This window comes from Carassius auratus, chromosome 1, assembly GCF_003368295.1.
Source record: "Carassius auratus strain Wakin chromosome 1, ASM336829v1, whole genome shotgun sequence".
NCBI classification, from domain to species: Eukaryota; Metazoa; Chordata; class Actinopteri; order Cypriniformes; family Cyprinidae; genus Carassius; species Carassius auratus.
The window spans coordinates 27,997,464-28,025,135 of record NC_039243.1 but is presented as its reverse complement, the minus strand read 5'-3'; the positions used below and the strand labels follow the sequence as shown (position 1 = coordinate 28,025,135).

Sequence of the window (27,672 nt, the reverse complement as noted above, 5' to 3'; positions counted from 1 at the left end):
ATACGGCACATAGTTTGGCGCTCCTTGCATCCTAACCGGATGTGCCATAATGATTGCAAACTTTTACTTAACAGCCCAAACTAAGCACTCCATAACAAATCCAGTTCACCAAGACGCTAAGTGTGGTGAAATCACACCAAAAAGAACCATGAGTAATGAAGTCATTTGCAATCTTTCACTTTCAGCGTGAACATAACTTCCTTTTATGTAAATTAGGCTAATTATAGAGTCTTTTTTACAAACTATTTTTACAGCAAATCAATAGTCGTGTCAATGAGTGTAACTTTGGTGTAGCACATAGTACAAACTGAAAAATAAAGGCCAATCTGTATTAAGTTCTTTCTACATATTAAGCATAGACTTTATTCAAGACACATAAATAAAAAATAAAAAAAACTATGCTAGCAGCAGTATTTGGTGCGGCAGGATTTTAAGCAGTTTGGGGTGGCCAAAAAACGGCAAATGGTGGTGACACTATGCATACACATGTTTTGCAAACATTTGAAAAAGATTTTCAAAAACATTTCTCATCTAGTGTACAAACCCCTTAAGTTGTCCATCAAGGCAGTATAACTCACTATATAACAGAAAACTTCAGAAAAAAAAAATCTTCCTACTTCTAAGAAAGCTATTAACATCAACTTCAATGACCTTTCCAAATCAACCAAGGTGGTAGTTGCAAATTTACTTGATAGTTATATTTAATTCATATTTATGTTTTCAGTACTGAAAAGTATTAATGCAACAATTTACTCAATAATTGTGTGTGCTAAGTATTGCTTTTGCTTATTAAAGTATCAAGTCTTTAGCTCTGCAACAAGTTAATGTCTAAACCTTAGTCAAAGTCTCTAATGCACTACACACGAGGATTGCTGATTATGTGGGAGGCATATGTGCAGTAAATATTGGATTGCCCATTAAGAACGTTTCAAATCAGTCACTAGGATCAGAAGCATTTTGCTGATTTTTTTTTATTTTTGTGGAATATGTTACATGGATCTGAAAGTAATGTCCTCATTTTTGGTAGCTGAAAGCATCACAGATTATATCAAATAAAAATAAAATAAATAAATAAATAAAATGGATGGATGGATGAAAACGTTCAAAGTGAAGGGGATTTGTAGAGCTTTCAATGCCATAGAATGTAGCTGTTTAAATGAAGGCAGCAGACCACAAGAAAGTTCACAAACAATCAATATGTGTGTATGAGTTTTATTGATTTATACCTGAATTGCCTCCTCCAGTCGGTAGTCCTGAGAGGTCTTAAGGAAGGCGGTGACCTGCTGAGGACTGAACTGGCACTGTAGGTCCACTAAGAGCTCATGAAGGTCTGGGCCCAATCTCAAGACAGTCTGAGGATTCAGACCCTCTCTGAAGCTGTTACAGAAAAAGAAAACCATGAATTAAGTCAAATGAATCCATTATATACTAGAGTAAACGGTCTTAAAACCCTGTCAGAAAAAAAACAAGCAATTTGTTAATAAACATGATTTGTTGCAAAACGGTCATTTATTTGGATCATCAGACTACAGCTGTGAGCATTACTGAACAGAATTACTAAACGCAGCACATCAGAGTAGCCTGTTCAAGACAGTATTTCAGTTAAGGGTCAGAGAGAATATTTTCCATAACATTGTGAAATATTTTTTTTTTTAAATGATTTAATATAAAAAATAGGGTTATTCCACTACACACCTCAATCTTAACCAGGGCTTGAAAACAAAAAAAAAATATATATATATAGGTTCACTCCTAGCAGAATCGATATTTTAACGTTTCTGTTTTGTGTTCCTCTGATATTATTACCGTTCCGAAACCAGTTCGGGTGGAAAAAATACCGGCTAATAATGTTATTTTTTAAAAACAATATTCTTTGCCTATAATTTGCCTAATAATAATAATATAATAATAATAAAGCATAGCGTTTTCTTTACTCCAAAAAAAAAAAATACACACGTATATATATATCTCTATCTATATATATATATATATCTCTCTATCTATATATATATATCTCTATCTATCTATCGATCTATCGATCGATATATATATACACACACACACACACACACTCCCTGGCCACTTTATTAGGTACACCTTGCTAGTACCGTAGACTTAAATCTTTGTGGCATAGATTCAACAAGGTGTTGAAAACATTCCTCAGAGATTTTGGTCCATATTGACATGATAGCATCACGCAATTGCTGCAGATTTGTCTGCTCCACATCCATGATACGAATCTCCCGTTCCACCACATTCCAAAGGTGCTCTATTGGATTAAGATCTGGTGACTGTGGAGGCCATTTGAGTAAAGTGAACTCATTTTCATGTTTAAAAAAACAGTCTGAGATGATTTGAGCTTTGCGAAATGGTGCATTATCCTGCTGGAAGTACAGCAGCAGAAGACCACACTGGTGTGGCCTTCTGCTGCTGTAGCCCATCTGCTACAGGATACGACTTGTTGTGCATTCAGAGATGGTATTCTGCATGCCTTGGTTGTAACGAGTGTTTACTTGAGTTACTGTTGCCTTTCTGACATCTCTAACCAGTCTGCCCATTCTCCTTTGACATCAACAAGTTATTTTCCTCCACACAACTGTCACTCACTGGATATTTTCTCTTTTCCTGACCATTCTCTGTAAACCCTAGAGATGGTTGTGCGTGAAAATCCCAGTAGATCAGCAGTTTTTGAAATACTCAGACCAGCCCATCTGGCAGCAACAACCATTCCACGTTCAAAGTCACTTAAATCCCCTTTCTTCCCCATTCTGATGCTTGGTTTGAACTTCTCCAAGTTGTCCTCACAACATCCAGATGCCTAAATGCATTGAGTTGCTGCCGTATGATTGGCTGATTAGCAATTTGTGTCAGCAAGCAATTGAACAGGAGTACACACACACACACACACACACACACACACATATATATATATGCAAAAACAATATACAGTATAGTTGTTGCCATGCCATCCACTCAATACACTGCCGTCTTTCTCTCCTGGGGAAAAGTTGTCCCTTTTCACAGAGCTCCAAATAGAAATCATGCGCCATCTATGCATCATTCTTGCTCTCTTTCTCTCCCTATCAAGTTATCATGTAAGGTGGTATTCTCAGATCGCAATCATAGCCAATCTTTCAAATCAAAGCCCAATCAGCCGCCATAAGCTCCTGCTGCATGAGGCATGTGAGAGTGAGCACATCCTCATGTGAGATGTACTGTTCTGTCTGGTAAGGTTCAGTCTAAAACTATGAGGCGTATGAGAATGATGATGAAATGAAGTGGTCAAAATCATACAGAACATAAAAATATTCTGAAAGTGCAAAGGTGAATTAGGATAAAATAAAGCAGAATACAGGAATATAAACATTCTCTGGCAGGTGCTTCCCTATCCAAGTGACAGTGAATGAATTTTGTTTTTGTAAATAATAGAGAACAGATATTTAGTATATAGATAAAATTTTTACCAATTAAAATAAAATCTGTCATTGTTTAATCATCCTCATGAAGTTACAAATGTGTATGACTTTCTTTGTTTGTGCCCTTACAATACAAATAATTGTACAAAAAATAAAAAGTTAATGAGGTAGAAAAGGAGACACATATTTATTTTTGAAATATATGACATTTACATATTTATCAATACATAAATATGATTGGAATGATATGTGGCTGAGTAAATAATGACATACTTTATTTTATGGCAGAATGGGGTAAGATTTGTCAGTGGGCGTCACCATTTAATGTAGCAAACTCTGAATATTTCTGTCACAGAACCAAATCTCCCATGGCTGAGATATCTGTATACCAAAGAACATGGCTGGAAAAATAAATTTTTACATCATAGCAAATTTATCTACGTAAGGTGTGATGGCCCCGATGCAGCCACACATCAGTGAGCAGTAATGTTGCGCACGCACATGCATACAAACACTTATTAATCATATGTTCTTGTAATTTATCCTGCACATTCTTTAGTATTTTGTTTTGTTCTTTCAATAGTTTTGGTTCATCAATTTATTTGGCAAGACTCAAACACGGTTTATTTTTCATTAAGATATTTATTTGAGTTGTAGTACATCACTGACTGATTGAAGTGCACACAATTAAGTTGATGTTGTGCAGTACATGCATCTATTAATATTACTTTCTTTGAGTTTAAGTTGTGTTGCTGAGGAGTGGATGACTGGAGCTTCGGATGGTTCGGCTAGTTCCGGTTGTGGTCCACGTGAATTAAGGGCCGGCATGCCACCTTAACTGCTATTTTAGTTCCGCCTGCCGCTACCAACCAGCATATTAACTGGGGGAGATCTTCTCTAATGTTTGTATTGTATTTTCTTTTCTAATTCTTTCCCTAGAGTTATTATTTGTGTTAAAATCATGCACTTAATTATAGTGTAATTATTGAACTGACCTTGGTCTTGATTTTGTTGTTGTATTAGTGAAGTTGTTGGTTTTGTCTTCCCTTATGTGTTAATGTGGACTAGTCCATTTGTATAAATGTGTCCTGGATTGTTTAACTGGTAGATCAGTTCAGTTTGTCTTTACACGCACTCAGTGTTTGAGTTTAGTTTGTTCTATTGATCTCTTTTATAGGCCTAAACATTTGTTTTGATGATTTGGACTCCTTTTTGAAACCTTTGTATATGATTTATTTATTTTTTTAATTCAGTAAAATATATTTTTTATGAACAATTTCTATGATTCTCCTTCCTTGACTGCTTGGTCCCTCACATAAGGATATTCCTGATTATTTTCAGAAGGATTAGTAAATTTTAGGGCTGCACGATTAATCGCATGCGATTGTCATGCGTGTCTCGTCAGTAAAGCTGGTTCTGTGATTAGCGGTAAATGTTCATCACCTGCTTTCAAATGGAACCCCACTTACTACACAGGGCCGTAGTTTGCTGAAAAGCTAGGCAATATCGCGTTCATAACTGCATGCGATTCATCTGCAATTATGAACGCGGTATTGCATAGCTTTTCAGTGTGCTACGGCTCTGTGTAGTAAGTGCGGCTTCATTTGAAAGCAGGTGATGAACATTTACCGCTAATCACAGAACCACCTTTACTGACAGTGGGGTAAGTTATGCCTAATTTTTATCAGCATGTATCCTGTCCAACCAGAGGACCGAATACACTGGATCATTGCTACACTCAGTTTAAGAATGCCTACAAAGCTTGCTCACTACCAGCTTTCGGCAAATTGGTCCATGCCGCCATTTTTCTCACACCGGAATATAAACAAAGGCTTGTTCAAGATCCCCCAGTGCAGAGGGTGGTAATGCGATGGTCCGCCCAATCAGAAGCCATGCTACAGGCAGCTCTTGATGACGTAGACTTCATCTGACATCAGCGAGTTCACGGATATAGCATTAAGCTTTGTAAACATGCTAGCTGAACAAACTACGGATACAATATCTATAAGGACCTTCTCAAATCAGAAACCGTGGGTGGACAGGTCAATCCGTGCAGCAGTAAACAATCGCACTGCTGCTTACAACGCCAGTCTTCTGTCAGGAAACATGAGCAAGTACAAAGCATAGTGCTATGCTCTCCGACGAGCAGTAAGAGCCGCCAAACACAGATACATTTCCAACTAAATGACTCCCGGCACATGTGGCAAGGACTAAGGACCATCTGTGCCTTTGGAAATAAATCATCTGCAGAGGTGAGAGCAGATCCATCGCTAGCTGATGAGCTAAACACTTTCTACGGCCGCTTTGAAAAAAATTTAAGCAACGTGAATCTGCCGATCATCGCGTCAGGAAGCAGCAGTCAGAGCAGCTGCTCTCATGTGATCACCGTGTCGGAGGACGAGGTTCGGAGGGCACTAAAGCGAGTGAATGTAAGGAAAGCAGCTGGACCTGATGGGATTTCCGGCTGTGTTCTGCGGTCCTGCACTGATCAGCTTGCTGGTTTGTTTATTGTGAGTGTAGTTGCATCTGATCAAATGTGCATTTTTATTCATTAGCTTGGGTTAAACTAATTTTACTTTGTTGGATCAGCAGCTATGCTAATGATGTCTCTATTTTGTTTCTATGTTTTGCCTAGGATTTACTAGGATTTACACAAGCTCCAGTCTGGATCCAGAACACCTGAGAAGAGATGATGCTGACCCTCAGATGATGCTAACCCTGAATCAACAAACAGAACTAAGAAATATTGATACAAGTGTGACTGCATCATAGAATAATTATTAATTAATAATATTAATGCTGTTCATCGTCTGGCTGACTACGTCTTTTTATTTTTCTAAAAATCCTGTCAAACGTGCACAAACTGACAGGCACCACCATACGTTACTACGAAATACTGTGGAAACATTATTTTTGTAAGTATTGTAAAAAGCGCTATACAAATAAACTTGAATTGAATTGAACACACATTGACAGCAATAACAGGAACTATGTAAGGCTGCTATTTATCGTCTATAGCTCAGCTTTCAATACTATAGTCCCCATCAAGCTTGCTTCTAAACTCATAGACCTAAGCCTGAATTCTTCACTCTGCAACTGGATTCTTGATTTCCTCACCGGCAGACCTCAAGTGGTGAAACTAGGCCAGTACACCTCCAACTCCTTCACCCTGAACGTAGGAACCCCACAGGGCTGTGTCCTGAGTCCTCTGCTCTACTCTCTCTACACACATGACTGCGTGTCTTCCCACAGCTCCACATCTATTAACAAATTTGCTGATGATACTGTGGTTCTGGGCCTCATTCACAACAATAATGAGACCACATACTTGGATGAGGTAGAGAAATGGTGCCAGGTCAACTGTATCTCTCTGTGTCAACTGTGAACAAAACTGATTGTGGACTTCAGAAAGAGACAATACTCCTCTTATGATCAGTGGGACACCTGAGAAGAGGGTGAGCAGCTTCAAGTACCTTGGTGTAAACATCTCAGAGGACCTGACTTGGACTACCCACATTCAAACACAGGTTAATAAAACCAGGCAAAGACTGTACCATCTGCGACAGCTGAGGAAATTCAGGGTCTCACCAGCAATCCTGAAAACTTTCTATTCAGGGGCCATAGAAAGTGTACTGACTCAGTGTATCTCAGTGATATGGGAACAGCTCCAATCAAGACTGCAAAGCCCTGCAGAGATCTGCACTTAGGTGAGCGCATCTCCGGGTCTACTTTACCATCTCTGCAGAACATCTACCTCAGACGTTGCAAAAGCAGAGCTGTTAAAATCATCAAAGACTCCACCCACCCCAGTAACCATCTTTTCACTTTGCTGCCATCTGGTAAGTGCTTCCGTAGTCTGATGGCAAAAACTGAGAGACTCAAGAGGAGTTTCTTCCCCCAGGCCATCAGTTACCTAAACTCAAAACCAGCCTCTTAACATCTTCATGTCTCCACTTAATATTAACTTTATCAGTAAGATATTCATTTTTCAATACCACACACTGACATACTGAAAGTGTCAACCTGTTTGCACATTTGCCTCTTGTACATTCCTGTGTATCTTAATATTTAAGACTACAGTATAATGCACATATGCACATTGTACATACCTGTGTATCTTAATATTTAGGACTACAGTTTACTTTCATGCTAATTATTTTTCCTTCTATATTTAATTCTACAATATACATTTTTTAAATACATTTTATTCTTATATTTTTATTGTTTATTTGTATTTCATTCTTACATAGCTATATTTATGTATATCGGTCTTGTTTTCTTTAATAATTGCACTGTCCACGGAGCGGACCTGACTCACATTTCACTGCTGGTTATATATGCTATATATAATTGTGTATTTCAGCGGTCCCCAACCTGACTCTGTGACGTGTAAACATGCCTTAAAAATATAAGATACCGCAAAAATCCACCATGCCCGGCTCTACTGGTACAATCAGCGCAGGGTTATGCCAATGTTGTTTTGTGTCAAAAATGTAAAAAAATATATATAATGAGCGAGTACATCATGAATCTATTTTCCCAAACCGTGTTTTTGTCTTTTCCTGAATCACTACGGTACCCTTATAATAAGTCTTGCAATCTTGCCTAGAGTAAGAAAATCTTAAAAGTTGCACAGCTTATGCCGCTCTCTGAAAGTGTTTTATTTAAAGATTCTGCCAGAGTGTATAGTCACAAATGAGTTATTATTACAGTTAAGTCTGTAGTGTGTCAATCACTGCTGTGAGTCCCAGAGTGCCTGCATCAGGAAAGGAGGTCTTTATTTTTACAAATTACCCTAAATGAACTCAGCTATGTTGTCCAAAATGAGGCTCTTGTGACAAAATGAGATGAGAGGTTGCTAAGGACAGGAAGATTGTGAGGTGAAACATGGTTTGAGGACTGGTTGAGAGGAGATAGACGTCACATGGAGAGGACAGTGTAAATTCAGATATTCTTCCATAGATGAGTTTTGGCCCTGAGGTGCCATATGTCCTATCAAGGGGACCACAGGTCAGCTAGACCAAAAGCAGCGTTGTAGCTCAGAGGGTCTGCCATGACGCAGAAATGAGCAAGCACTGATGTGTGACTGTCTGAATCTAAAACAACTGTGAATCTGGGCCAGGTGAATATGCTACAATCCAAATTTAAATTTATACATTCTCAGTAATAACGTAAAAAAAAAATGGGTGATGCTACGCACTTGTTGTGTATCATTCCATGGTTGTTAGCTTGTTCTGTGTGGTTGCTAGCTAGTTTCGTGCTGGTTTAAGTTAAAGTTTCAATGAAACAGAAGAATGACAGATCTTTTCTTCTATATTGTGAAAAATATCCAAGAACAACAAAATTAAAAAGTAGGTAAACTTTTTTTTTTCAGCAGTTGAGATGATACATAAATGCTAGCATTTAACTGATCGTAAGAAAGGGATTTAAGTGATCAAAATGATTTGAGAAGTCCAACACACGTCACTAGAGAGAAGTAAATTAAAAATGACAGTTGTTTACAATAACCAAAATGCATTTAAAAATAATACTTTGATTCCATGCCGAGTTTAAATAAGCCCATTGTCATATTCTGTGGGTCAATACAAGAAGTTAGTTGTTACACAAATACAGGTGCATCTCAATAAATTAGAATATCGTGGTAGAGTTTATTTCTTTCAATAATTCAACTCAAACTCGTGTATTAACCCTTGTGGATTGTTCAAATTCACTACCCTTTCGAGTTGTTCGTGGATGAAAACATCCACTCAATTAAACTGCTGTAAAAATTTATCAGATTCATATTTTTTTCAATTTTTTTTTTTTGCATAAATCTGTTAATCAACTTCAGTCCTGATCAAAACTACCAAACTACCAAAAAAAAAATCCAAGAATTTAACTCTTTAATTGTCAAGTTCATAAATGATGTCACTGATTTGGGGGAAAAAACACACAAAATGACTTATTTTCAATATAAAATTAATTGTGGCTAGTTTTTTTTTTAACTTTTTATAACAGTCTTGGGCATGTCAAAGATTAGTAGCAACATTGGCTTTGATGCATTTTTAGTTTTTGTGCAGCATTAGATTTACATTTTTTCTCCCTAATTAGTTGTTGGTGGCTGTTTTTGCCCCATTGACTTCCATTATAACGACATTTTTTGATTGCAAAGCCATGACACCATATAATCATGCATTCTTGATTGTTTGTGGTTTTTCCTTTTGGGAAGTGGTAAAAATATATATTTTTACAGTTGATCACTAGGTGGGACCATTAACCCTTTAGATAGGCCTGTGCAAAAAAAGGCTTAGTTTCTGGCTTGTATATGGAGTTATATGGAGTATCACAGCAAATTATAGTGTTTGTGTGTGTGTGAGATTCTTGATTGTTGGTGGTTTTCCCTGTTGGGAAGAGGTAACATTTGTTATTTTTACAGTTGATCACTAGGTGGAACCATTAACCCTTTGGATAGGCCTGTGCAAAAAAAGGCTTAGTTTCTGACTTGTATATGAAGATATATCCACAAACAACTCGAAAGGGTAGTGAATTTGCCCACAGTGTACCATTGAGTTTTTGAAAAAATTCAAAGCATTTTCCCAAAATATGGGTCAAAATAAGATTTGTCACCAAAAATCATTCCATTAGCTTAAACACAGAGAAAGTTGTGTCCAAAATAAGACTCAACTTTACCCCCTAGTGGACGAAAACGTCCCCAACACCCACAAGGGTTAAATAATTTGAATGCACACAGATTGAAGTAGTTTAAGTCTTTGGTTCTTTTAATTGTGATGATTTTGGCTTACATTTAACAAAATCCCATCAATTCACAACAAATTAGAATATGGTGACATGTCAACAGCTTATCAGCTCATAACGCATGCAAAGGTTTCCTGAGCCTTCAAACTGGTCTTTCAGTTTTTTTCACTAGGCTACACAATTATTGGGAAGACCGCTGATCTGACAGTTGTCCAGAAGACAATCATTGACACCCTTCACAAAGAGGGTAAGTCACAAACATTCATTGCCAAAGAAGCACAGAGTGCTGTATCCAAGTATGTTAACAGTAAGTTGAATGGAAGGAAAAAGTGTGGAAGAAAAAGATGCGCAACCAACTGAGAGAACCGCAGCCTTTGGAGGATTGTCAAGCAAAATCAATTCAATAACTTGATTGAACTTCTAAAGGAATGGACTGAGGCAGGAGTCAAGGCATATAGACATGCCAAGGAAATAGGCTACAGTTGTCATATTCCTCTTGTTAAGCCACTCCTGAACCACAGGCAACATCAGAGGCATCTTACCTGGGCTAAGGAGAAGAAGAACTGGACTGTTGTCCAGTGGTCCAAAGTCCTCTTTTCAGATGTGAGCAAGGTTTTGTATTTCATTTGGAAACCAAGGTCCTAGAGTCTGGAGGAAGGCTGGAGAAGCTCATAGCCCAAGTTGCTTGAAGTCCAGTGTTAAGTTTCCACAGTCTGTGATGATTTGGGGTGCAATGTCACTGCACCAGTTTACCAAGAAATTCTGGAGCACTTCATGCTTCCTTCTGCTGGTCAAGCTTTTCCAAAGACGCTGATTTCATTTTCCAGCAGGATTTGGCACCTGCCCACACTGCCAAATCCACCAAAAGTTGGTTAAATGACCATTGTGTTGGTGTGCCTGACTGGCCAGTAAACTCACCAGACCTAAACCCCGTAGAGAATCTATGGGTTATTGTCAAGAGGAAAATGAGAAACAAGAGACCAAAAAGTGCATATGAGCTGAAGGCCACTATCAAAGAAACCTGGGCTTCCATACCACCAGTGCCACAAACTGATCACCTCCATGCCACACTGAACTGAGGCAGTAATTAGAGCAAAAGGAGACCCTACCAAGTATTGAGTACATGTACAGTAAATGAACATACTTTCCTATTCACTAAAAATAATATGTCTTATGAAGAATTCTAATTTGCTGAGGTTTTTGAGGTTATAAAGTATTCTAATTTGCTGAGGTTTTTGTTATATGTGAGCCAAAATCCTCACAATTAAAAGAACCAAAGATTTAAACTCCTTCAGTCTGTGTGCATTGAATTTAGTTAATACACGAGTTTCACAATTTGAGTTGAATTACTAAAATAAATGAACATTTCCACGACATTCTAATTTATTGAGATGCACCCGTATTCACTATTAATTAGGACTTGTAACGGTAAGCAAAAATCACGGTTTGGTACGTACCTCGGTTTTAAAGTCACAGTTCGGTTAATTTTCGGTACAGTAAGGGAAAAATATAAATAAATAACTATGATTACAGTGCAGCATTACCAATCCCAGCTTGTAGGCCTGCTCATATTTAAAAATATATAACTTTTCAAAAGTGTAAAGTGCAGCATCAGCAGTTTCAGTTTTTAGACCTGCTCAGATTTCGTTATTGTGTTATTGAGCAAAGGTCTGTTTAAATGCCGAAGGGAGCTGCGTTTGAATTACAATCATTTTTTTTCCTAGTTGTAGTGATGTTCACACTCGCGTGATGCCTTTTGAAAACCTTAGGCCGGTGACACACTGGCATATTGCACCTGTCAAACATAGTTTATTTTGCCGTCAATACTGTTGACGGTGTCTTTTATCAGTAGGCTTTATATTTATGCTCAACATGAAGTATAGATATTGGTGTCGTGAAGACAAGATCCTGGTCTGTCGGCAGCCTCCCTCTATGTCACCTATAGTACCAGCAGCGCACCAGCGCCGCGTCAGGCAAGATTCTGGTGTGTAAAGACACAGAAAACGCGAAGCAGCCGTCACGCAACTGACACGCAGCAGAAACGGCACGCAGAAAGTGTGTCACTGGCCTTAGAATCAGCTGCAGGGCAGGATTTGCGCTGAACACGGAGACTTCCACCACTTAATATGTTCGTTTGGAAACAAGAAAATGTACCTATGTTCCGCACACAAAATATTGCATTCGGTCATTCGGTACACACGAGCACCGTGCCGAAAGCCCTGTACTGAAATGGTCCGGTATGAATACACGTAACATTAAACCTCTACTATTAATTAATTTTGTTTTCTGCTTATTGATAGTACTTGTTGTAGTAGCTTTGTTTAGGTATGAAGGTAGGACCTAGAATATGGTAGGACCTAGAATATGGTAAAGAATAATAATGCATTAATATGTACTTTATAAATACTTGTATACAGCCAATATGCATGCTCACAAGCAACTAGTTAATAGATGCATACCCTAATCCAAATTGTTACCAAAAATCAATTTTAAACTAATAAGGTGTTTAAATTTAAAAGTAAATAAAAAATGAAACTGGCTTGTCACTTCAACTTAAATTCTATTAAGCTAACATAAGATTATGTTGTATAACAAAAAATTAAGTTGAAATTGGTTAAATTTGATGAGTTAAAGTAATGTAAAAAAACATATGCTGACATTGATCAAACAGATTTTTAGTGTACATGTAATAACATGAAAAATGCTAAATACTAATAAATATCAAATATTTACTAATGCCCCGAAAAAAATTATGTTGTAGTGATGTATTGTGCATTCCCAATATTGTGGTATTCAGAGTTTATGGGATTTTTCTAATGATATTGTCCACAAAGTGAAAAAAATCTGATGACTGAAAATTATTCTTCAGATTAAAACTAATTCATCTCACAGTATAATGCATGCACTGTAAGATGGTCTGATCTCTCGGTTATTCTCAGTTCCGCTGTGTAAAGGCTACTGTACTATCAGACTGTCCTCTCTGTTTTATAACTACAGGCTGTCAACAGCACCATGTAACTCACTATAGATATCGATCTTAATCCTCGAGTCCTGTTTGCCAAGGGCAGCAGAAGAAAGACAAACTAAAATGTGGGAGCCAGGCATAATGGACAATATGCAGTGTACAAGCAAATTAATTTTTAGGTCTAGAAAAATGTATGTGTGGGAGAGGTCATATGAGAAAAGAGATGAAGGAACAATGCTTAAGACAGTGATAGAAGATGACAGAGGTGGAAGTTATTTTGACAAGAGACTCCAGCTAGAAAAAGTACTGCTTCTTGTTCACTAATAAAAATTTTTTTTTTTAAATGTCTAACGTGTGCTTATCCATATAATGCCATCATATGGTGATCAACATCAAGCTTTTAAAAAATAGATGCAAAAGTATCACAGAGTGGTCCCGTGAGGTGTTTCTGGATATTACAAGTGTTCTGTTGTATATAATAGGGTTTGGTGAGAAACAAATAGAAATTTACCTTATTTACTAACAAATTCTGTTCAGTGGTCTCTGCAAGACTGCGTGTTCATGACTATATTAGCATTGCAGTTCACTCCGACTCACCAAGAAAAAGCACACAAGTTGTGGAAAATCACAAATAATTAAAACATGACAAAATCCAATCCATGCGCTTTCTTCTGTGATGTAAATATATCCATTGGGCTCATCTCAGCAGCAATTGATCACGTTCATCTGTCAACTGTCATTTTGACTGTCATGACAACAGGAGTTCTGATCTGGAGTCAATGAAGAAGATTCAACCATGAACAAAGTATCCAGATACATTTTTGGGTATTTCTCAGCATTGTTTTTTTTTTCATGTCACATTTCATACCCACAAAACACTTGAAATATACAGCACGTCTCATGGGACCCACTCTGTGGTCTGAAGTTTTAACAGCCACCAGGTTGGGTAAATAAAAATTAATTAACACTTTTATATAACAAGTTCAAATAGATGCTGTTTTCTCTCTATTCATCAAAGAATCATTAAAAAATATGTATACTTTTTACACAAAAATATTAAGCAGCATAAACTCTTTTATTCATTGATAAGAAACATTATGGAGCACCAATAATAATAACTGATCATATTTGAGAAGCACATCAGCATTTCAGAATGATTTCTGAAGGTTCACGTGACACTGAAGACTGGAGAAATTCAGCCTTGTATCACAAGAATAGTTATATTTTAAAATAGAAAACAGTTTGTAATAATATCTCACAATATTACTTTTTATATTTAAATATTATTAAATATTATTTGATATAAAAAAAAAATGCAACCTTGATGGGCAGAGGACACTTCTTGCAAAAACATTCAAATCATATTTCAAATAATTATTCTAAAATGTTGGCAGTGTAGTTTAAGTAATAATAATAATAATAATAATAATAATAAAATGTAATGACCAGTATTTCCAGTTGACCTGCCATTTGCAGGTTTGGCATGGATGGTAAGGAAAAACATTACAAAAAAAAAAACAGCACAAAAAGAGACAGTGTTGCAGAGGGTGCTGCTATTATTACCTCGGGTTCAGGAGGCACTTCAGAAACTGGAACGCCAAATAGTCATCCTACAGACATAGAGTTCAACATCAAAAAATAGTAGTGCGGTGATGTGAAATTATAACTTTGAGATCTTGTATTAATGTATTGCAATTCTTGATCAATTGCACCGAGTACTACACAAGAGGGTTTAAAAGAGATACTGTGCTTTGAATTTCCCTTTCTCATTACATCTACTTTCATGTTGCATTATCTTAGATAACTGGAATTTTCAATTTTTCATCCCTACTGATATCAAATGATTAAAGGGTTAGTTCACCCAAATATAAAAATTATGTCATTAATAACTTACCCTCATGTTGTTCCAAACCGTGAGACCTCCGTTTATCTTCAGAACACAGTTTAAGATATTTTAGATTTAGTCCGAGAGCTCTCACAGTCCCTCCATTGAAGCTGTGTGTACTGTCCATGTCCAGAAAGGTTAGAAAAACATCATCAAAGTAGTCCATTTGACATCACAGGGTCAGTTAGAATTTGTTGAAGCATCGAAAATACATTTTGGTCCAAAAATTATGTCTTTATTCAGCATTGTCTTCTCTTCCGGGTGTCCTGAGATTTTATCCTACCCGTCAGATTTTCCTACCCGGGTTTACTGCACATGTGCACATCAATATCGCGTCCTTTTTCTCATGCTAAACAACAATATTTAATGTATCTACATTTCTGTAAGAGTAGGTTTAGGGTTGGGGTAGGTGTAGACTTTTATAAAAATACAATCTAATTGGAAGAAAATAATATTTGGTTCCTGTAGCTGTATCCCTTCTAGCTACAACCGCGAATATAACATGTAATTACTGAATTTGCAGTACTTTAAGGGTAGGTTTAGGGTTGTTGTAGGTGTAGATGTTAATAAACCATAACTTTACAGTAGCATTTTTTGTTGTCGAATTGTACTATCCAATGTTTTAGTGAGAGGTAGGAAAATCTGACAGGGTAGGACAAATCGAAGGAACGCTGGGTCTGTTTTGAGCGCGACTGCTGTGACAGTTGATGTACGATGCTGCTGACTTGTTATCTTTGTTACTGGGTGCGCCAGAAAACACGTCAGCAGTGTTGTACGTCAACAGCAGTGTGAACACACTCACAACAGACGCGGAAGAGAAGACGATGCTGAATAAAGTCGTAATTTTTGTTATTTTTGGACCAAAATGTTTTTTCGATGCTTCAACAAATTCTAACTCTGATGTCACATGGACTACTTTGATGATGTTTTTCTTACCTTTCTGGACATGGACAGTATACCGTACACACAGCTTCAATGGAGGGACTGAGAGCTCTCGGACTAAATCTAAAATATCTTAAACTGTGTTCCAAAGATAAACGGAGGTCTTACAGGTTTGGAACAACATGAGGGTGAGTCATTAATGACAGAATTTTTATATTTGGGTGAACTAACCCTAGTGATAGCATGTGTCTGGCTTGTGCTAGTAAAAATATGCTTAGTTTGGCCAAGAGTGTTCTTGTCATCATCAATTTACCAACTGCTCCAGACTTTAATGAACTACACATCATTAAAACAGCATTAACGTTATTCTCACACTAGTCTTTGACTGTGGAAAAAAAAAATCCCTTAACACTTGTTTATTTTCTCCCCATTTCCCTCATATCTTCTCATCGGCACATGTGTTTGCACAGGCACGCTTTTCAATTAGCATCTTTCTGACAGTGTGCGAGATAACATAAAACCCAATTACACACAGCACTGCAGAAAGAACCACATCCATTTACTGATTCACACACACATGCACGCGGTCCTCAGGGAGGCCTCTTTCCTCTCACACACATTCACTGACACTATCTGAAGATAAGTGAATAGGAGCCAAGAGAATGCAACACAGACATTTATACACACACCAAAGGAGAATCAAACACACAATACAACACCGACAGGGTCCTTTAGAAATGCTTTTCTTAACAGTCCAGCCTGTTGAAGGATACACTCTGTGTGTCAAGCCAACATCAAGCCCAATGCTGCATACCTGGAGAGATGTGATGATAGACTGCACCTCATCTGCAAAGTGCACTGCAACTAGCTCTGCTGTCTTAGCGGAGTTAATGCTGACCAGATCCTGCAATGGAGGAACAATGACATAAGAATTCATAAAATCAGCCAATCCACCAGTGTAGTATTTTCTTATACTTACTAGTATTAGCTGAGTCCTAGGGTCTACTAGTGAAAACATTGTTTTCATTCTACATTACAAGTAATAGTAATGCCATAACAGTTTGCATAAAGTGTTTCACTAAAATAAATATATCATGCATTTCAGAATTTCTGTATGTTGATTTAAACCTGTAAATTCTGACATATGAAGTAACAGTCGAAAAATATATATATTTTCCCTGCCAATTGGAATAGATTATTAAACCTTTAGACAAAATCTTAAAAAAATTTGTGCCTGTGTGTTAATTGCTGACCATATTTGATACATACCAGTAAGTCTTATTGCTCATATTATAATATAGCGAGATTATAGAGAAAAAAAAAAAACTACTCAATATTATTCATTGGCCCAAACTGAGCAAAATGGTGTAGATGCTAATATTTTCATGGCCAAAAATTAAGATGAAATTCTGATAGCTTGTGAGCTTTCAGTATACAATATAGACTCTATATACTCTATATCCCAAGTAAGATGATATTCAAATTAGGGCTGTTAATTTAAAGTGGTAATTTAATTAATTAATTATTGGGGAAAAAATTATGTTATGAAAAAAATGCCCCTGTATGAGTTTTTGTCTCATTTACATCATATGATAAGCAATATCACATGAGCAGCGAGAGCAATACCACAGAAAGGATGTTTTTATCCCAAATAGCACAAGTGCAAATGTGATTTAATACATAATAAACAGTTATGTAAATAAGAAGTTAATACTGTTATATACACAATATTGTCTGTTTTTGCTCAATTTTGCCTTAGAAATATGAAGCCACAGAAGAATTGTTGTACATCTCCAAGCATTACAGTGGTGATTCTTTTTAAATGAATCTGTGATTTGAAACAAACTGATGAACCAATGATTCAATGGCTCGTTCATAAAGAGAGCCATTTACTTCATTCCTGAATGGATCAGCTATCTGAACGAATGGAATTAATGACTCAATGAATGACTCAAAGACATTTTACTAGCTGTTTTAGTTTCTTATTTAGAGTATCATTTCAGTAAAGAATAATTTCTATCAAAACTACAAAAAAACATTAAAGAGATAGTTTAATAGAAAAAAATACAATTCTGTCATCATTTACTCTCCCTCATGTCATTTTAAAACTGTATGACTTATTTTCTTTTTTTGTTGTACACAAAAGAAGGTATTCTGAAGACTGTTGGAAACCAAGCTGTATTGGCGATCAATGAGTTTCTTTGTAATAAAAAATTAATAAATAAATACTACAATGTTTCTCAAATTATATCCTTTTATGTTCCATAGTTTATGTAAGGCTGTTATAGCATAATGTTTATGTGTAATAAAACGTTGAATCAAAAAAAAAAAAAAAAAAAAAAAAAAAAATTAAAGCTACTTTTTGGAATGTATACTTAATACTTTTTCTCATTTAATACAATAATGGATTTAAAATATCTTCTGTGGGTAATTTCACTGCCAAATTAAATTTTGATTCAACATTTTAATTTAAATACTTACTTTTATAATCAAAGCTTTGTAATTTCAAAACATATATAATGCAATGCAGTACAATGATGATTGAGAGATGAACAATTAAACATTCCTTAAAAGCCAGATGGATCATTTTTGATACTCAAAACATTTGAACATGATTTTTTCCCCCCGAAAAATGATGTATGATAATCAAGTATATCTAAGTTGCTTCAGTCCAGGTAGTGTTCATCTTTAAATATTACTAACAACATTGTTCTTATTCACTTTATAAAAATCAGTAAAGATTTTACAGCAAAAAAAAGACAAGCGAACCACAACCTGAAGGTGGAAATTTCTAGGGTTATATAATAAATGTTTTTTTTGTTGTTTTTTTTTACTCAGGCTCAACTGAAAGGCAGTCACAAATAATGCAGTGGTATTGACTGATTTTCAGTGCTCTCAATTTTAACAATCAGACTAAGTCATTTGGACAAAGAACATTGACTGGGCAAAATGTGAGAGAGAAGGGTCTGAGAGATTAGGATCTGAAATGAGCTTTCTGAAGCCGGAGCTCTCTCTACCTGGAGTGTGCTCTAGGGGACAAATCATTTGAAGCCTTGTTTGACTCACCTTGATGTGTTGAAGAGCTTTGACCCACACCAGCTGCTTCTCCTCTGAGCTGTAGCCAGGCATGGACAGGATGTTGTGTATGTAGTTGAAGAGCTCCTCCTGGAGTTAGAGATAAAGATTTAGTACAGAAATAACAGGAAATGACAGGAAAGAAAAGAGTGAAATGAAGGGATTACAGCAGAGTACCTTTCTCAAAGGGTCTTTCAGGTAGCAGTCAACGATTTTGTTGTAAAGGTGCTTTTTGTCATACATAAACTCGCAGATCTGATAACTGGAAGAGTGAAAACAAAATGACAATGATGACTAATGAGCAATTATAACAACAAAGTGGTTCGCGCTTTTTCTGAAATTAGATTTTCAGTATCTTGAAGAAATTGATATGATATATTCAACAGCCATCGTTAGATTTGTCAGTGATCTAGCTGTGAAGTCCAGCTTAGAATGGATTCCGTATTAAGCTATGTTTCCTTTGTAATTACCATTAGTGCTTTTGAGACAATTATTTTTTTTTCTTTCTTTTTTTTCTTTCATAACAATTTTCACCCCTTTATCCTTAAAAGTGATTATTATTACTTTAATACAACGTTTTACTGTAATTGAAGTGAAAATACTTTGCAACAAATTTAGTTAAATCAGCATAAATTACAGGTGCTGTACATACGATTTTGACTCTAATAAAGCATAAAAATACCACAGTATGTTTGCAGATATTTAAAAAAACGTACCAAGTTAACATACTTGTTTATCTGAAAAACAATGTTCCAGTCAGTTATTCTCTTTTGAAAATGTGCGTTCGGGGGCAGAATGTCCCACTGCCAGTTTACCCAATTGTATTTCAGCACCCCGGGTTGCCAGTTGGTGGAAAACACAGTGTATATCATTTCATTCATCATTAAGTGCGCTCGTTCCCGTTGTTGTTGTCAATCTAGCAACTTGCATGTGCGTTAAGTTTGAGGAGGGGGGGCCGGATGAAAAAAACCCTCTCCAATATTTTGAATTTGGACTGCAATACCTAGTTCAACCATTCGGTCTCAATCATACATGCAGCACCTTTAAATATTTACTGTAATAGAAGGAGAAAAAGACTGCGGAACAAACTTAGTTCAGTCAGCATAAATTAAATATTTTACTGGGTAACACTTTAGAATAAGGTTCCATTAGTTAATGTTAGTTAACTCCTTTCGTTAACAAGAACTAAGCAAGAACAATCCTTCTACAGCATTTATAAGTCTTAGTTCATGTTAATTTCAACATTTACTAATGCATTATTTAAATCAAAAGTTGTGCTTGTTAACATTAGTTAATGCACTGTGAATTGCCATGAACTAACAATGAATAACTGTATTTTCATTAACTAACATTAACGAAGATGAATAAATACAGTAATAAATGTATTATTCATTGTTTGTTCATGTTAATTAATACATTAACTAACATTAACTAATGGAACCCTATTCTAAAGTGTTACCTTTTACGGTAATAGAAGGGAACAAGACTGCAGAACAAAGTTAGTTAAATCAGCATAAATAACATTTAACTGTAATAGAAGGGAACAAGACTGCGGAACACATTTAGTTTAATCAGTATAAATTAAATATTTAACTGCAATATAGGGGAAAAAGACTGCGGAACAAAGATAAATAAATCAATCAAAAAATCAATCAGCAAAAAATTAGAGGCTATGCAACTATGATATACACTATTATTTAAAAGATTTTTCATATTTTATGTCTCTTATGATTACAAAGGCTGCATTTTTTTTTTTGATCAAATAAAAAGTAAAAACTGTAATATTGTGTAACTGTTTTCTATGAGAATATAGGTCAGAATGTTTTTATGTAGTCTTCAATGTCACATTATTCTTAAGAAATTATTTTAAAATGCTTATTTGCGGCTCAGGAAACATTTCTTATTTCTTTTGATTCCAGAGTGAAATATGATCTGGACGACCAGGTTTCATGATGCTCACCTATGTGAACTTTAGTGCAAGTCATTCTTGCAAGAAAATATTTAACTAACATTTGTGTATCTAGAACAGAAATGTTTCATTATAGTAACCTAATTAAGGTACATATAAGTGACATAACAAGGTAAATCTAAGTTATCAACCAGAGAACAATAAAATATTTGTCTCCTCAAATCTGATCTGTTATGATCTATGAATGGTTTATGTTGTACTTTTAAAGATGGATGATCTTATCGTTCAAATCTTATCGAGAGACTTCAGCTGTATATTTGTCCGGTGGCTGTTCTGCTTTCTGATTAGAAGATATCTTACAATTCTGCCTTCTCTGCGAGGTCAAGGAGATGCTCCTCGTCAAACTGGATCACACCACCAACCTGCAGGAGCTCCAGCAGAACCTGACGCATGTGAAGAGCATATGATCAATCAATGCTTTAACAAATCTAGAGTAAACTTAGTCAGTCTCAACATGGTTGTTGTGTTCCTACCTGCTGTCTTTCTGTATGTCTAGAGTCATCATCTGGACTACATAGAAACTCTAGAACCTGTAAAAGAATGAGCAACAGATAAAAGACCCAAAATCATGAAACGTGCAAAATCATGAAACTTTTAACATGCAGAAAAACGAGCAAAACGCTTCTAATGCGGGAGAGCTATTTTTACAGAAGCTTTTACAGAACGGTCTTCGACAAATGAACACCTTCTTTGAAATATTCTCTTGATGTAACCATTATAGCTCGGATTACAAAACAATGACAGTAGAGTGTGAAAGGTGAGGGGCTGTCACTTCACCTGGTCAAACAGCTTCCGGTTGACAAAGAGGGTATTATCAGGTTTGGCAAGTTGTCGTGCCAAGAAGGTGAAAAGACAGCCAACCTGAGACGGGGTGAAGTCAGAATTGTCCACCATAACCTGGAGAGTTTGCACACACAGAACTTGTTAGTGTGTGTATATGCAGTGTGAAAAAAAGAAACGTTTCTCAAATTATTTCTTTAAGGATTATTGGAGTGTGTTTTATAAGTAAATACTATATCAGTCTTTCTACTTCAAAAAAAGGTTACGTTTAATTGAATGTTATGTTTTTTTTGTTTTTTTTATTATTTGTGTTCAAATACATTGAAATGGAAATTAGGGCTGTGCAAGTAATTGCATGCGATTGTCACCCGCATCTCATCAGTTATGGAAGCATATGGGTAGCAATATTCAATATTCAACTGTCTTGTCCATGTTCTCTCACTTGAATCCTCTTGTGTCTCTTGACTTTCTGCAAGCCCCGCCTTTTTAACGCAGTGATTGGCATGGCGGGAGGGGGCGGACACGTGATCGGCTCGGAATGCATTTTCAATGTGCACATTGCTACATTCATTGTGGGACATTGAATGAAAATCTCAATTGAAATTGAAAGTGTCTTGACTGTGAGTGTTAATGCAATTAAGAAAAATTTAATATGAATGATAATTTTGCCACAGTTTTTGCTTGTTATACATATCTAATCATTTCTGTAATACATTTTAATTTTGCAACTTATAAAGCGTTAAAATTAGTATTCATTTTACATACTAAAACTAGTGTATGAAATGGCAAATGAAGATTATGCAATTTAATTTTCATTTTGCACCAAACGTGGCACAAATGTATTGGAAAATGTAAATGTAAATACAGAAATTCATTGCCATTTTACATATTGCATATTACATTCTAAAATGAATATTGCTACCCATATGCTTCCATAATCTGTAAAGCCAGTTCCATGATTAGTATTAAATCTCCATCTCCTGCTTTCAGATGGAGCGGCATTTACTACACAGAGCCGTTCTTCACTGACAGTTCATTATTGTGTTCAGCAATATCGTGTTCATTATCGCAGATCGAATCGCCAGTGATAATGAACGAGATATTGCGTAGCTTGTCAGTGATCTACGGTTCTGTGTATTAAATACTGAAAACTGAAATTCTGTGGAATGGATTCGAATATGTTAAAATGTGTTTAATGCATTTCAGTTCTGTTGAATATTCAGTGGAGTCATGTGGGATGCCATGGGGGCCAAGGAAGTGCTCTCTTTTTTTTTTATGAATGAGTCAATGATTACAGATGGAGAGAAAGGGAGAGTGTGTGGATGCTGATTTGAGTTGCTGAAGGCTTTTGAATGAGCTGTGATGAGGAGGGGGAGGAAGACTGCAGGACCGAGTCGGTTCTCCAGCAGATAAAATTGTCCAATTCGCATAATTTACATTCCAATAACAAAGTGAAGAATCATTTCAGACCCAAATTCCTTTTACATAGACTGGGGGAAAGTATTCCCGTGTGTGTGTGTGTGTGTGTGTGTGTGTGTGTGTGTGTGTGTGTGAGAGAGAGAGAGAGAGATTTTTAGGCCAAAGACAGACAGTGAGAAACACGTTTCTGTCACCTTCAGTAAAATGTCCACAATCCTTTGCTGATACTCCAGAGCCTGTTTGTCATTCTTGAAGTCCTCAAATGTCTGTGAGGCAAGGACATATTAATATTCAGATCTGATTAAAGGGCAGATGAACTACACTCTACATGTGTAACACATAAGTAGAGTACTGATGATTTTAGTAACACATATTGATTTATGGATTAGTTTATGCACACCAGCGCTAGGACGTTGAGGAACTCTCGAGTGTCGAAGTGCAGAAGAGTTCGGATGTAGGGATACACTTCCTCTTCCTGTGCAGCCTCCACCGAGTGCAGACGAATGAGAAACTCAAACACCTGGAACACATTCAGAGATACAGCATAAAATGGACAGCACTGCTTTTCAATTAAGTGTTTTTTTTTTGTTTTTTTTTACATTAAGATTACATTTGCCATCATCTAACACTTACTAAACATCAAACTTTTAAAACACAAACTGTTTTAATACAATGTTTATAGTAATCTTAAGCAACTAAAATTTGTGTATCTACAACAGAAATGTTTCATTATAGTAACTTAATTAAGGTACATAAGTGAGTTAACAAGGTAAATCAAAGTTATCAACCACATTTCCAGAGAATAATAAAATATTTGTCATAATATTCAGATCTGATCAAAAGGCAGACGAACTATACTCTACATAAGTAACACATAAGAAGAGTACTGATTATTTTAGTAACACATATTGATTTATGGATTAGTTTATATACACCAGCGCTAGGATGTTGAGGAACTCTCAACAAATCTCTAACTATATTTTATACTGTATTATAATGTTGCATATTATAATTTTACAGTTAGTTACAATGCAAGTAATGTATTTTTCGGACTATAAGTCGCACCAGTCCAAAAATACGTCATGATGAGGAAAAAAACATATATAAGTCGCACTGGACTATAAGTCGCATTTATTTAGAACCAAGAACCAATAGAAAACATTACCGCCTACAGCCGCGAGAGGGCAGCATAGAGCAGCATAGAGCGCCCTCTCGCGGCTGGAGACGGTAATGTTTTCTATTGGTTAATTTCTCTTGGTTCATGTCAAATTAATTTTGATAAATAAGTCGCACCTGACTATAAGTCGCAGGTCCAGCCAAACTATGAAAAAAGTGCGACTTAAAGTCCGGAAAATACGGTAGTTAAAATAAGTTCTAATGTAACAGTGCTCTCCTTAATTCAATCCAAATCTAATTTCTTAGATTAGTTTCTAGGGAATATTACTTTTTATTAATTTTTACAAAATATCCATTTACATTACATTTATATACCATGTTATGATTTAATTGATTCTACTCTTGAATGTATTAGAATTGTTTTTGTAATTATTTATATAAATATCATTAACAATGTCGTGCATGACAATGTGCTTCACAAGAAACGTACAAGTACATTATGGAAATATTGGGAAGATTTTTAATATATAGGCTTCAAGTATATAAAAAAATGTAAAATAATATTTGCATTTCATATATTCTGCAGGTACATGCTCTTAGGCATGTACACAATAACTAAATCAAAATTCAACCCATTATCATTAGAGTACGGTACAGGGCTGACTAGTTGCCATGGTGACCAGGTGGTACACTTTCCTGCTGTATGTGTGTGAGCAGCACGGAACAAAAGATTAGCCACTATCTCCCATTCACACACACATAAAGAGAGGTCATTCTCCAGGACATCACCTGGAGGCGCTCATCTTTGTGACACCAATGTTGTGTTTTACTGCAGGAAGGAGGTTTTATTTCAGGAAGGATTTGGCCCTGCAGATGTGACCGTGTATGTGTGTGTGTGACTGCATGGGGATGTGTGGATGTGTGTTAGTGCAATGAGGGATCAAAGAGGAACAGGAGTCTTTCTGTGCACATGTGTGTCTTTAAACATGACCCCTTAGGGGCCACAAGATGAGACGCCACTCGATGATAACATTTACTACCTGCTGTAAAAAATGAACTATACACTGCTAAACATACATATATTTATAACATTACTTTCAAATCAATTAATCCTGATTAATAGCATCCAAAAAAAATGTGTATTTCCATAATAGATCTGTGTGTGCTGTGTCTATGTATATAGAAATACACACACATACACGTAGAACAATGTAAGAAATATTTGCATGTGTACAAATAATTATATTTGATTTATATTATGTATAAATAAATACAGTTAGCTCCATATATATTTGGACACAGGCACAATTTTTATTTCGCTGCAGACCAAAAAAAAAAAAAAAAAAAAATCCATCAGAGAGATAGCGGGAACATTAGGAGTGACAATTTAACAGTTTGGTACATTCTGAAAAAAAAAAGAATGCACTGGTGAACTCCACGACATAAAAAGGCCTGGACATCCATGGAGGACAACAGTGGGGGATGATGGGAGGATCCTCCAACAATCTCCAGGGGGTAGGCCAAGAGAAGATTTCATGAGAGCAAATACAGGGGGTTCACTACAAGGTGCAAACCATTCAGAAGCCTCAAGAATAGAAAGGTCAGATTGGACTTTGCCAAATAACATCTAAAAAAAAAAAACAGACCACTTCTGGAAAAGCATCCATCTTTAAATGGATGAAATTTATATCATCAACCTGTACCAGAATGACAGGAAGAAAAAAAGACTTGGAACAGCTCATGATCCACATCATCAACATCATCTGTGACACATGGAGGAGAGGCGTGATGGCTTGGGCGTGCATGGCTTCCAGTGCCACTGGGTTACCGGTGTTTACTGATGATGTGACTGAAGACAGTAGCAGCCGGATGAATTTTGAACTGTATAGAGACATACTGTCTCCCCAGATTCAGCAATTACATTACATTAGAGCCCATGAAAATGGGGCAATGTGTATAAAAATGGTTGTAATTCCTAAGCCTTTTCTTAAAGTCTGCACTTCAGTTTCATTTGAATTCTATTCCGGTGGAATACAGAGATTATGAAATTATGAAAATTGTGTCGGCGTCCAAATATATATATATAGACCTAACTGTATATTACATTTATTCCTTAAACATGTGTGTTAATTTATATATATACACATAAATATACACCGTGCACACATACATATATTATGTAAACACAAACTTTTATTCTGGATGCGATTAATCACGATTAATCGATTCGACAGCAATAATTTATAAACATATATACATACATATACAGTACAGACCAAAAGTTTGGAAACATTTCTATTTTTATTGTTTTTGAAAGAAGTTTCTTCTGCTCATCAAGCCTGCATTTATTTGATCAAAAATACAGAGAAAAAAAAAAGAAATATTGTGATATATTATTACAATTTAAAATAATTGTTTTTACATTTATCATACTTTAAGGTATCATTTATTTTGGTGATGCAAAACTGAATTTTTAGGATCATTATCACATGATCCTTTAGAAATCATTCTAATATGATGATTCATTAACAAAGTTGGAAACAGTTCTGCTGCTTAATATTTTTTCAGAACAAGTGATACTTTTTTAGGATACTTTAATGAATAATAAGTAAAAAAAAAACCACTACTGGTCAGTGATTTGGGGTCAGTAATTTTTTTTTCTTTATTTTCTTTTTTTATAAAATCAATACTTTTATTCAGCAAGGATGTGTTAAATTGATAAAAAGTGATAGTAAAGAAAATATGTTATTAGAATATATACTATAAGATTTTTTTTTTTTTTTTTTTGAATAAATGCAGCTCTTTTGAACCTTTTATTCATCAAATATATTAGACAGCAGAACTGTTTCCAACACTCATAATAAATAAAAACATTAGAATGATTTGATAGACTGGATGTTACATGTGACACTGAAGGCTCGAGTAATGATGCTGAATTCAGCTTTGCATCACAGGAATAAATTGTTTTTTTAAAGTATATTCAAATAGAAAACTATTATTTTAAGTTGTAATATTTCACAATATTACTGTTTTTTCTGTATTTTTGATCAAATAAATGCAGGCTTGATGAGCAGAAGAAACTTCTTTAAAAACATTAAAAATAGTAATGTTTCCAAATTTTTGGTCTGTACTGTACATACATATATACAAATACATAGTTGTACATGTGTGCATAAATTTTATTGGTCACTGAGTCACTAATGCTACCCGCTTTGTCACACCATCCATGTCAGTTGTCCCTCCCAGAACAAATCACTTGAGCACTTTGGATGGGCAACAAGGAGAAACGTCCCTTACTTCAGTTTGGGTTTAATCAGTCTACTTACCTGATTTTTCACCTGAGGGACCAGATCTTCAGGAATGTCACCTAACGGATAGGCCCGTCCTGCCAAACAACAGCTGGCAGAGGAGAAAGAACAGATGGTTTATG

At 35.8% G+C, this 27,672-nt stretch overlaps 1 protein-coding gene across 2 annotated transcripts in view; it reads right to left on the bottom strand.

The window, feature by feature from the left end:
- The window catches only part of LOC113106217 (VPS8 subunit of CORVET complex), a 114,129-nt gene that overhangs the window by 44,722 nt on the left and 41,735 nt on the right, over window positions 1-27,672 (bottom strand). For both annotated transcript variants that reach the window (XM_026267907.1, XM_026267915.1), the window contains 11 exons: window positions 27,569-27,641; window positions 23,527-23,646; window positions 23,321-23,392; window positions 21,705-21,824; window positions 21,401-21,457; window positions 21,228-21,310; window positions 19,136-19,220; window positions 18,950-19,048; window positions 16,698-16,787; window positions 14,680-14,726; window positions 1,227-1,377 (listed from right to left, as the gene is read on the bottom strand). In XM_026267907.1, coding sequence (XP_026123692.1) covers window positions 1,227-1,377; window positions 14,680-14,726; window positions 16,698-16,787; window positions 18,950-19,048; window positions 19,136-19,220; window positions 21,228-21,310; window positions 21,401-21,457; window positions 21,705-21,824; window positions 23,321-23,392; window positions 23,527-23,646; window positions 27,569-27,641 — 997 coding nt within the window. The remainder of the gene's footprint in view (window positions 1-1,226; window positions 1,378-14,679; window positions 14,727-16,697; window positions 16,788-18,949; window positions 19,049-19,135; window positions 19,221-21,227; window positions 21,311-21,400; window positions 21,458-21,704; window positions 21,825-23,320; window positions 23,393-23,526; window positions 23,647-27,568; window positions 27,642-27,672) is intronic.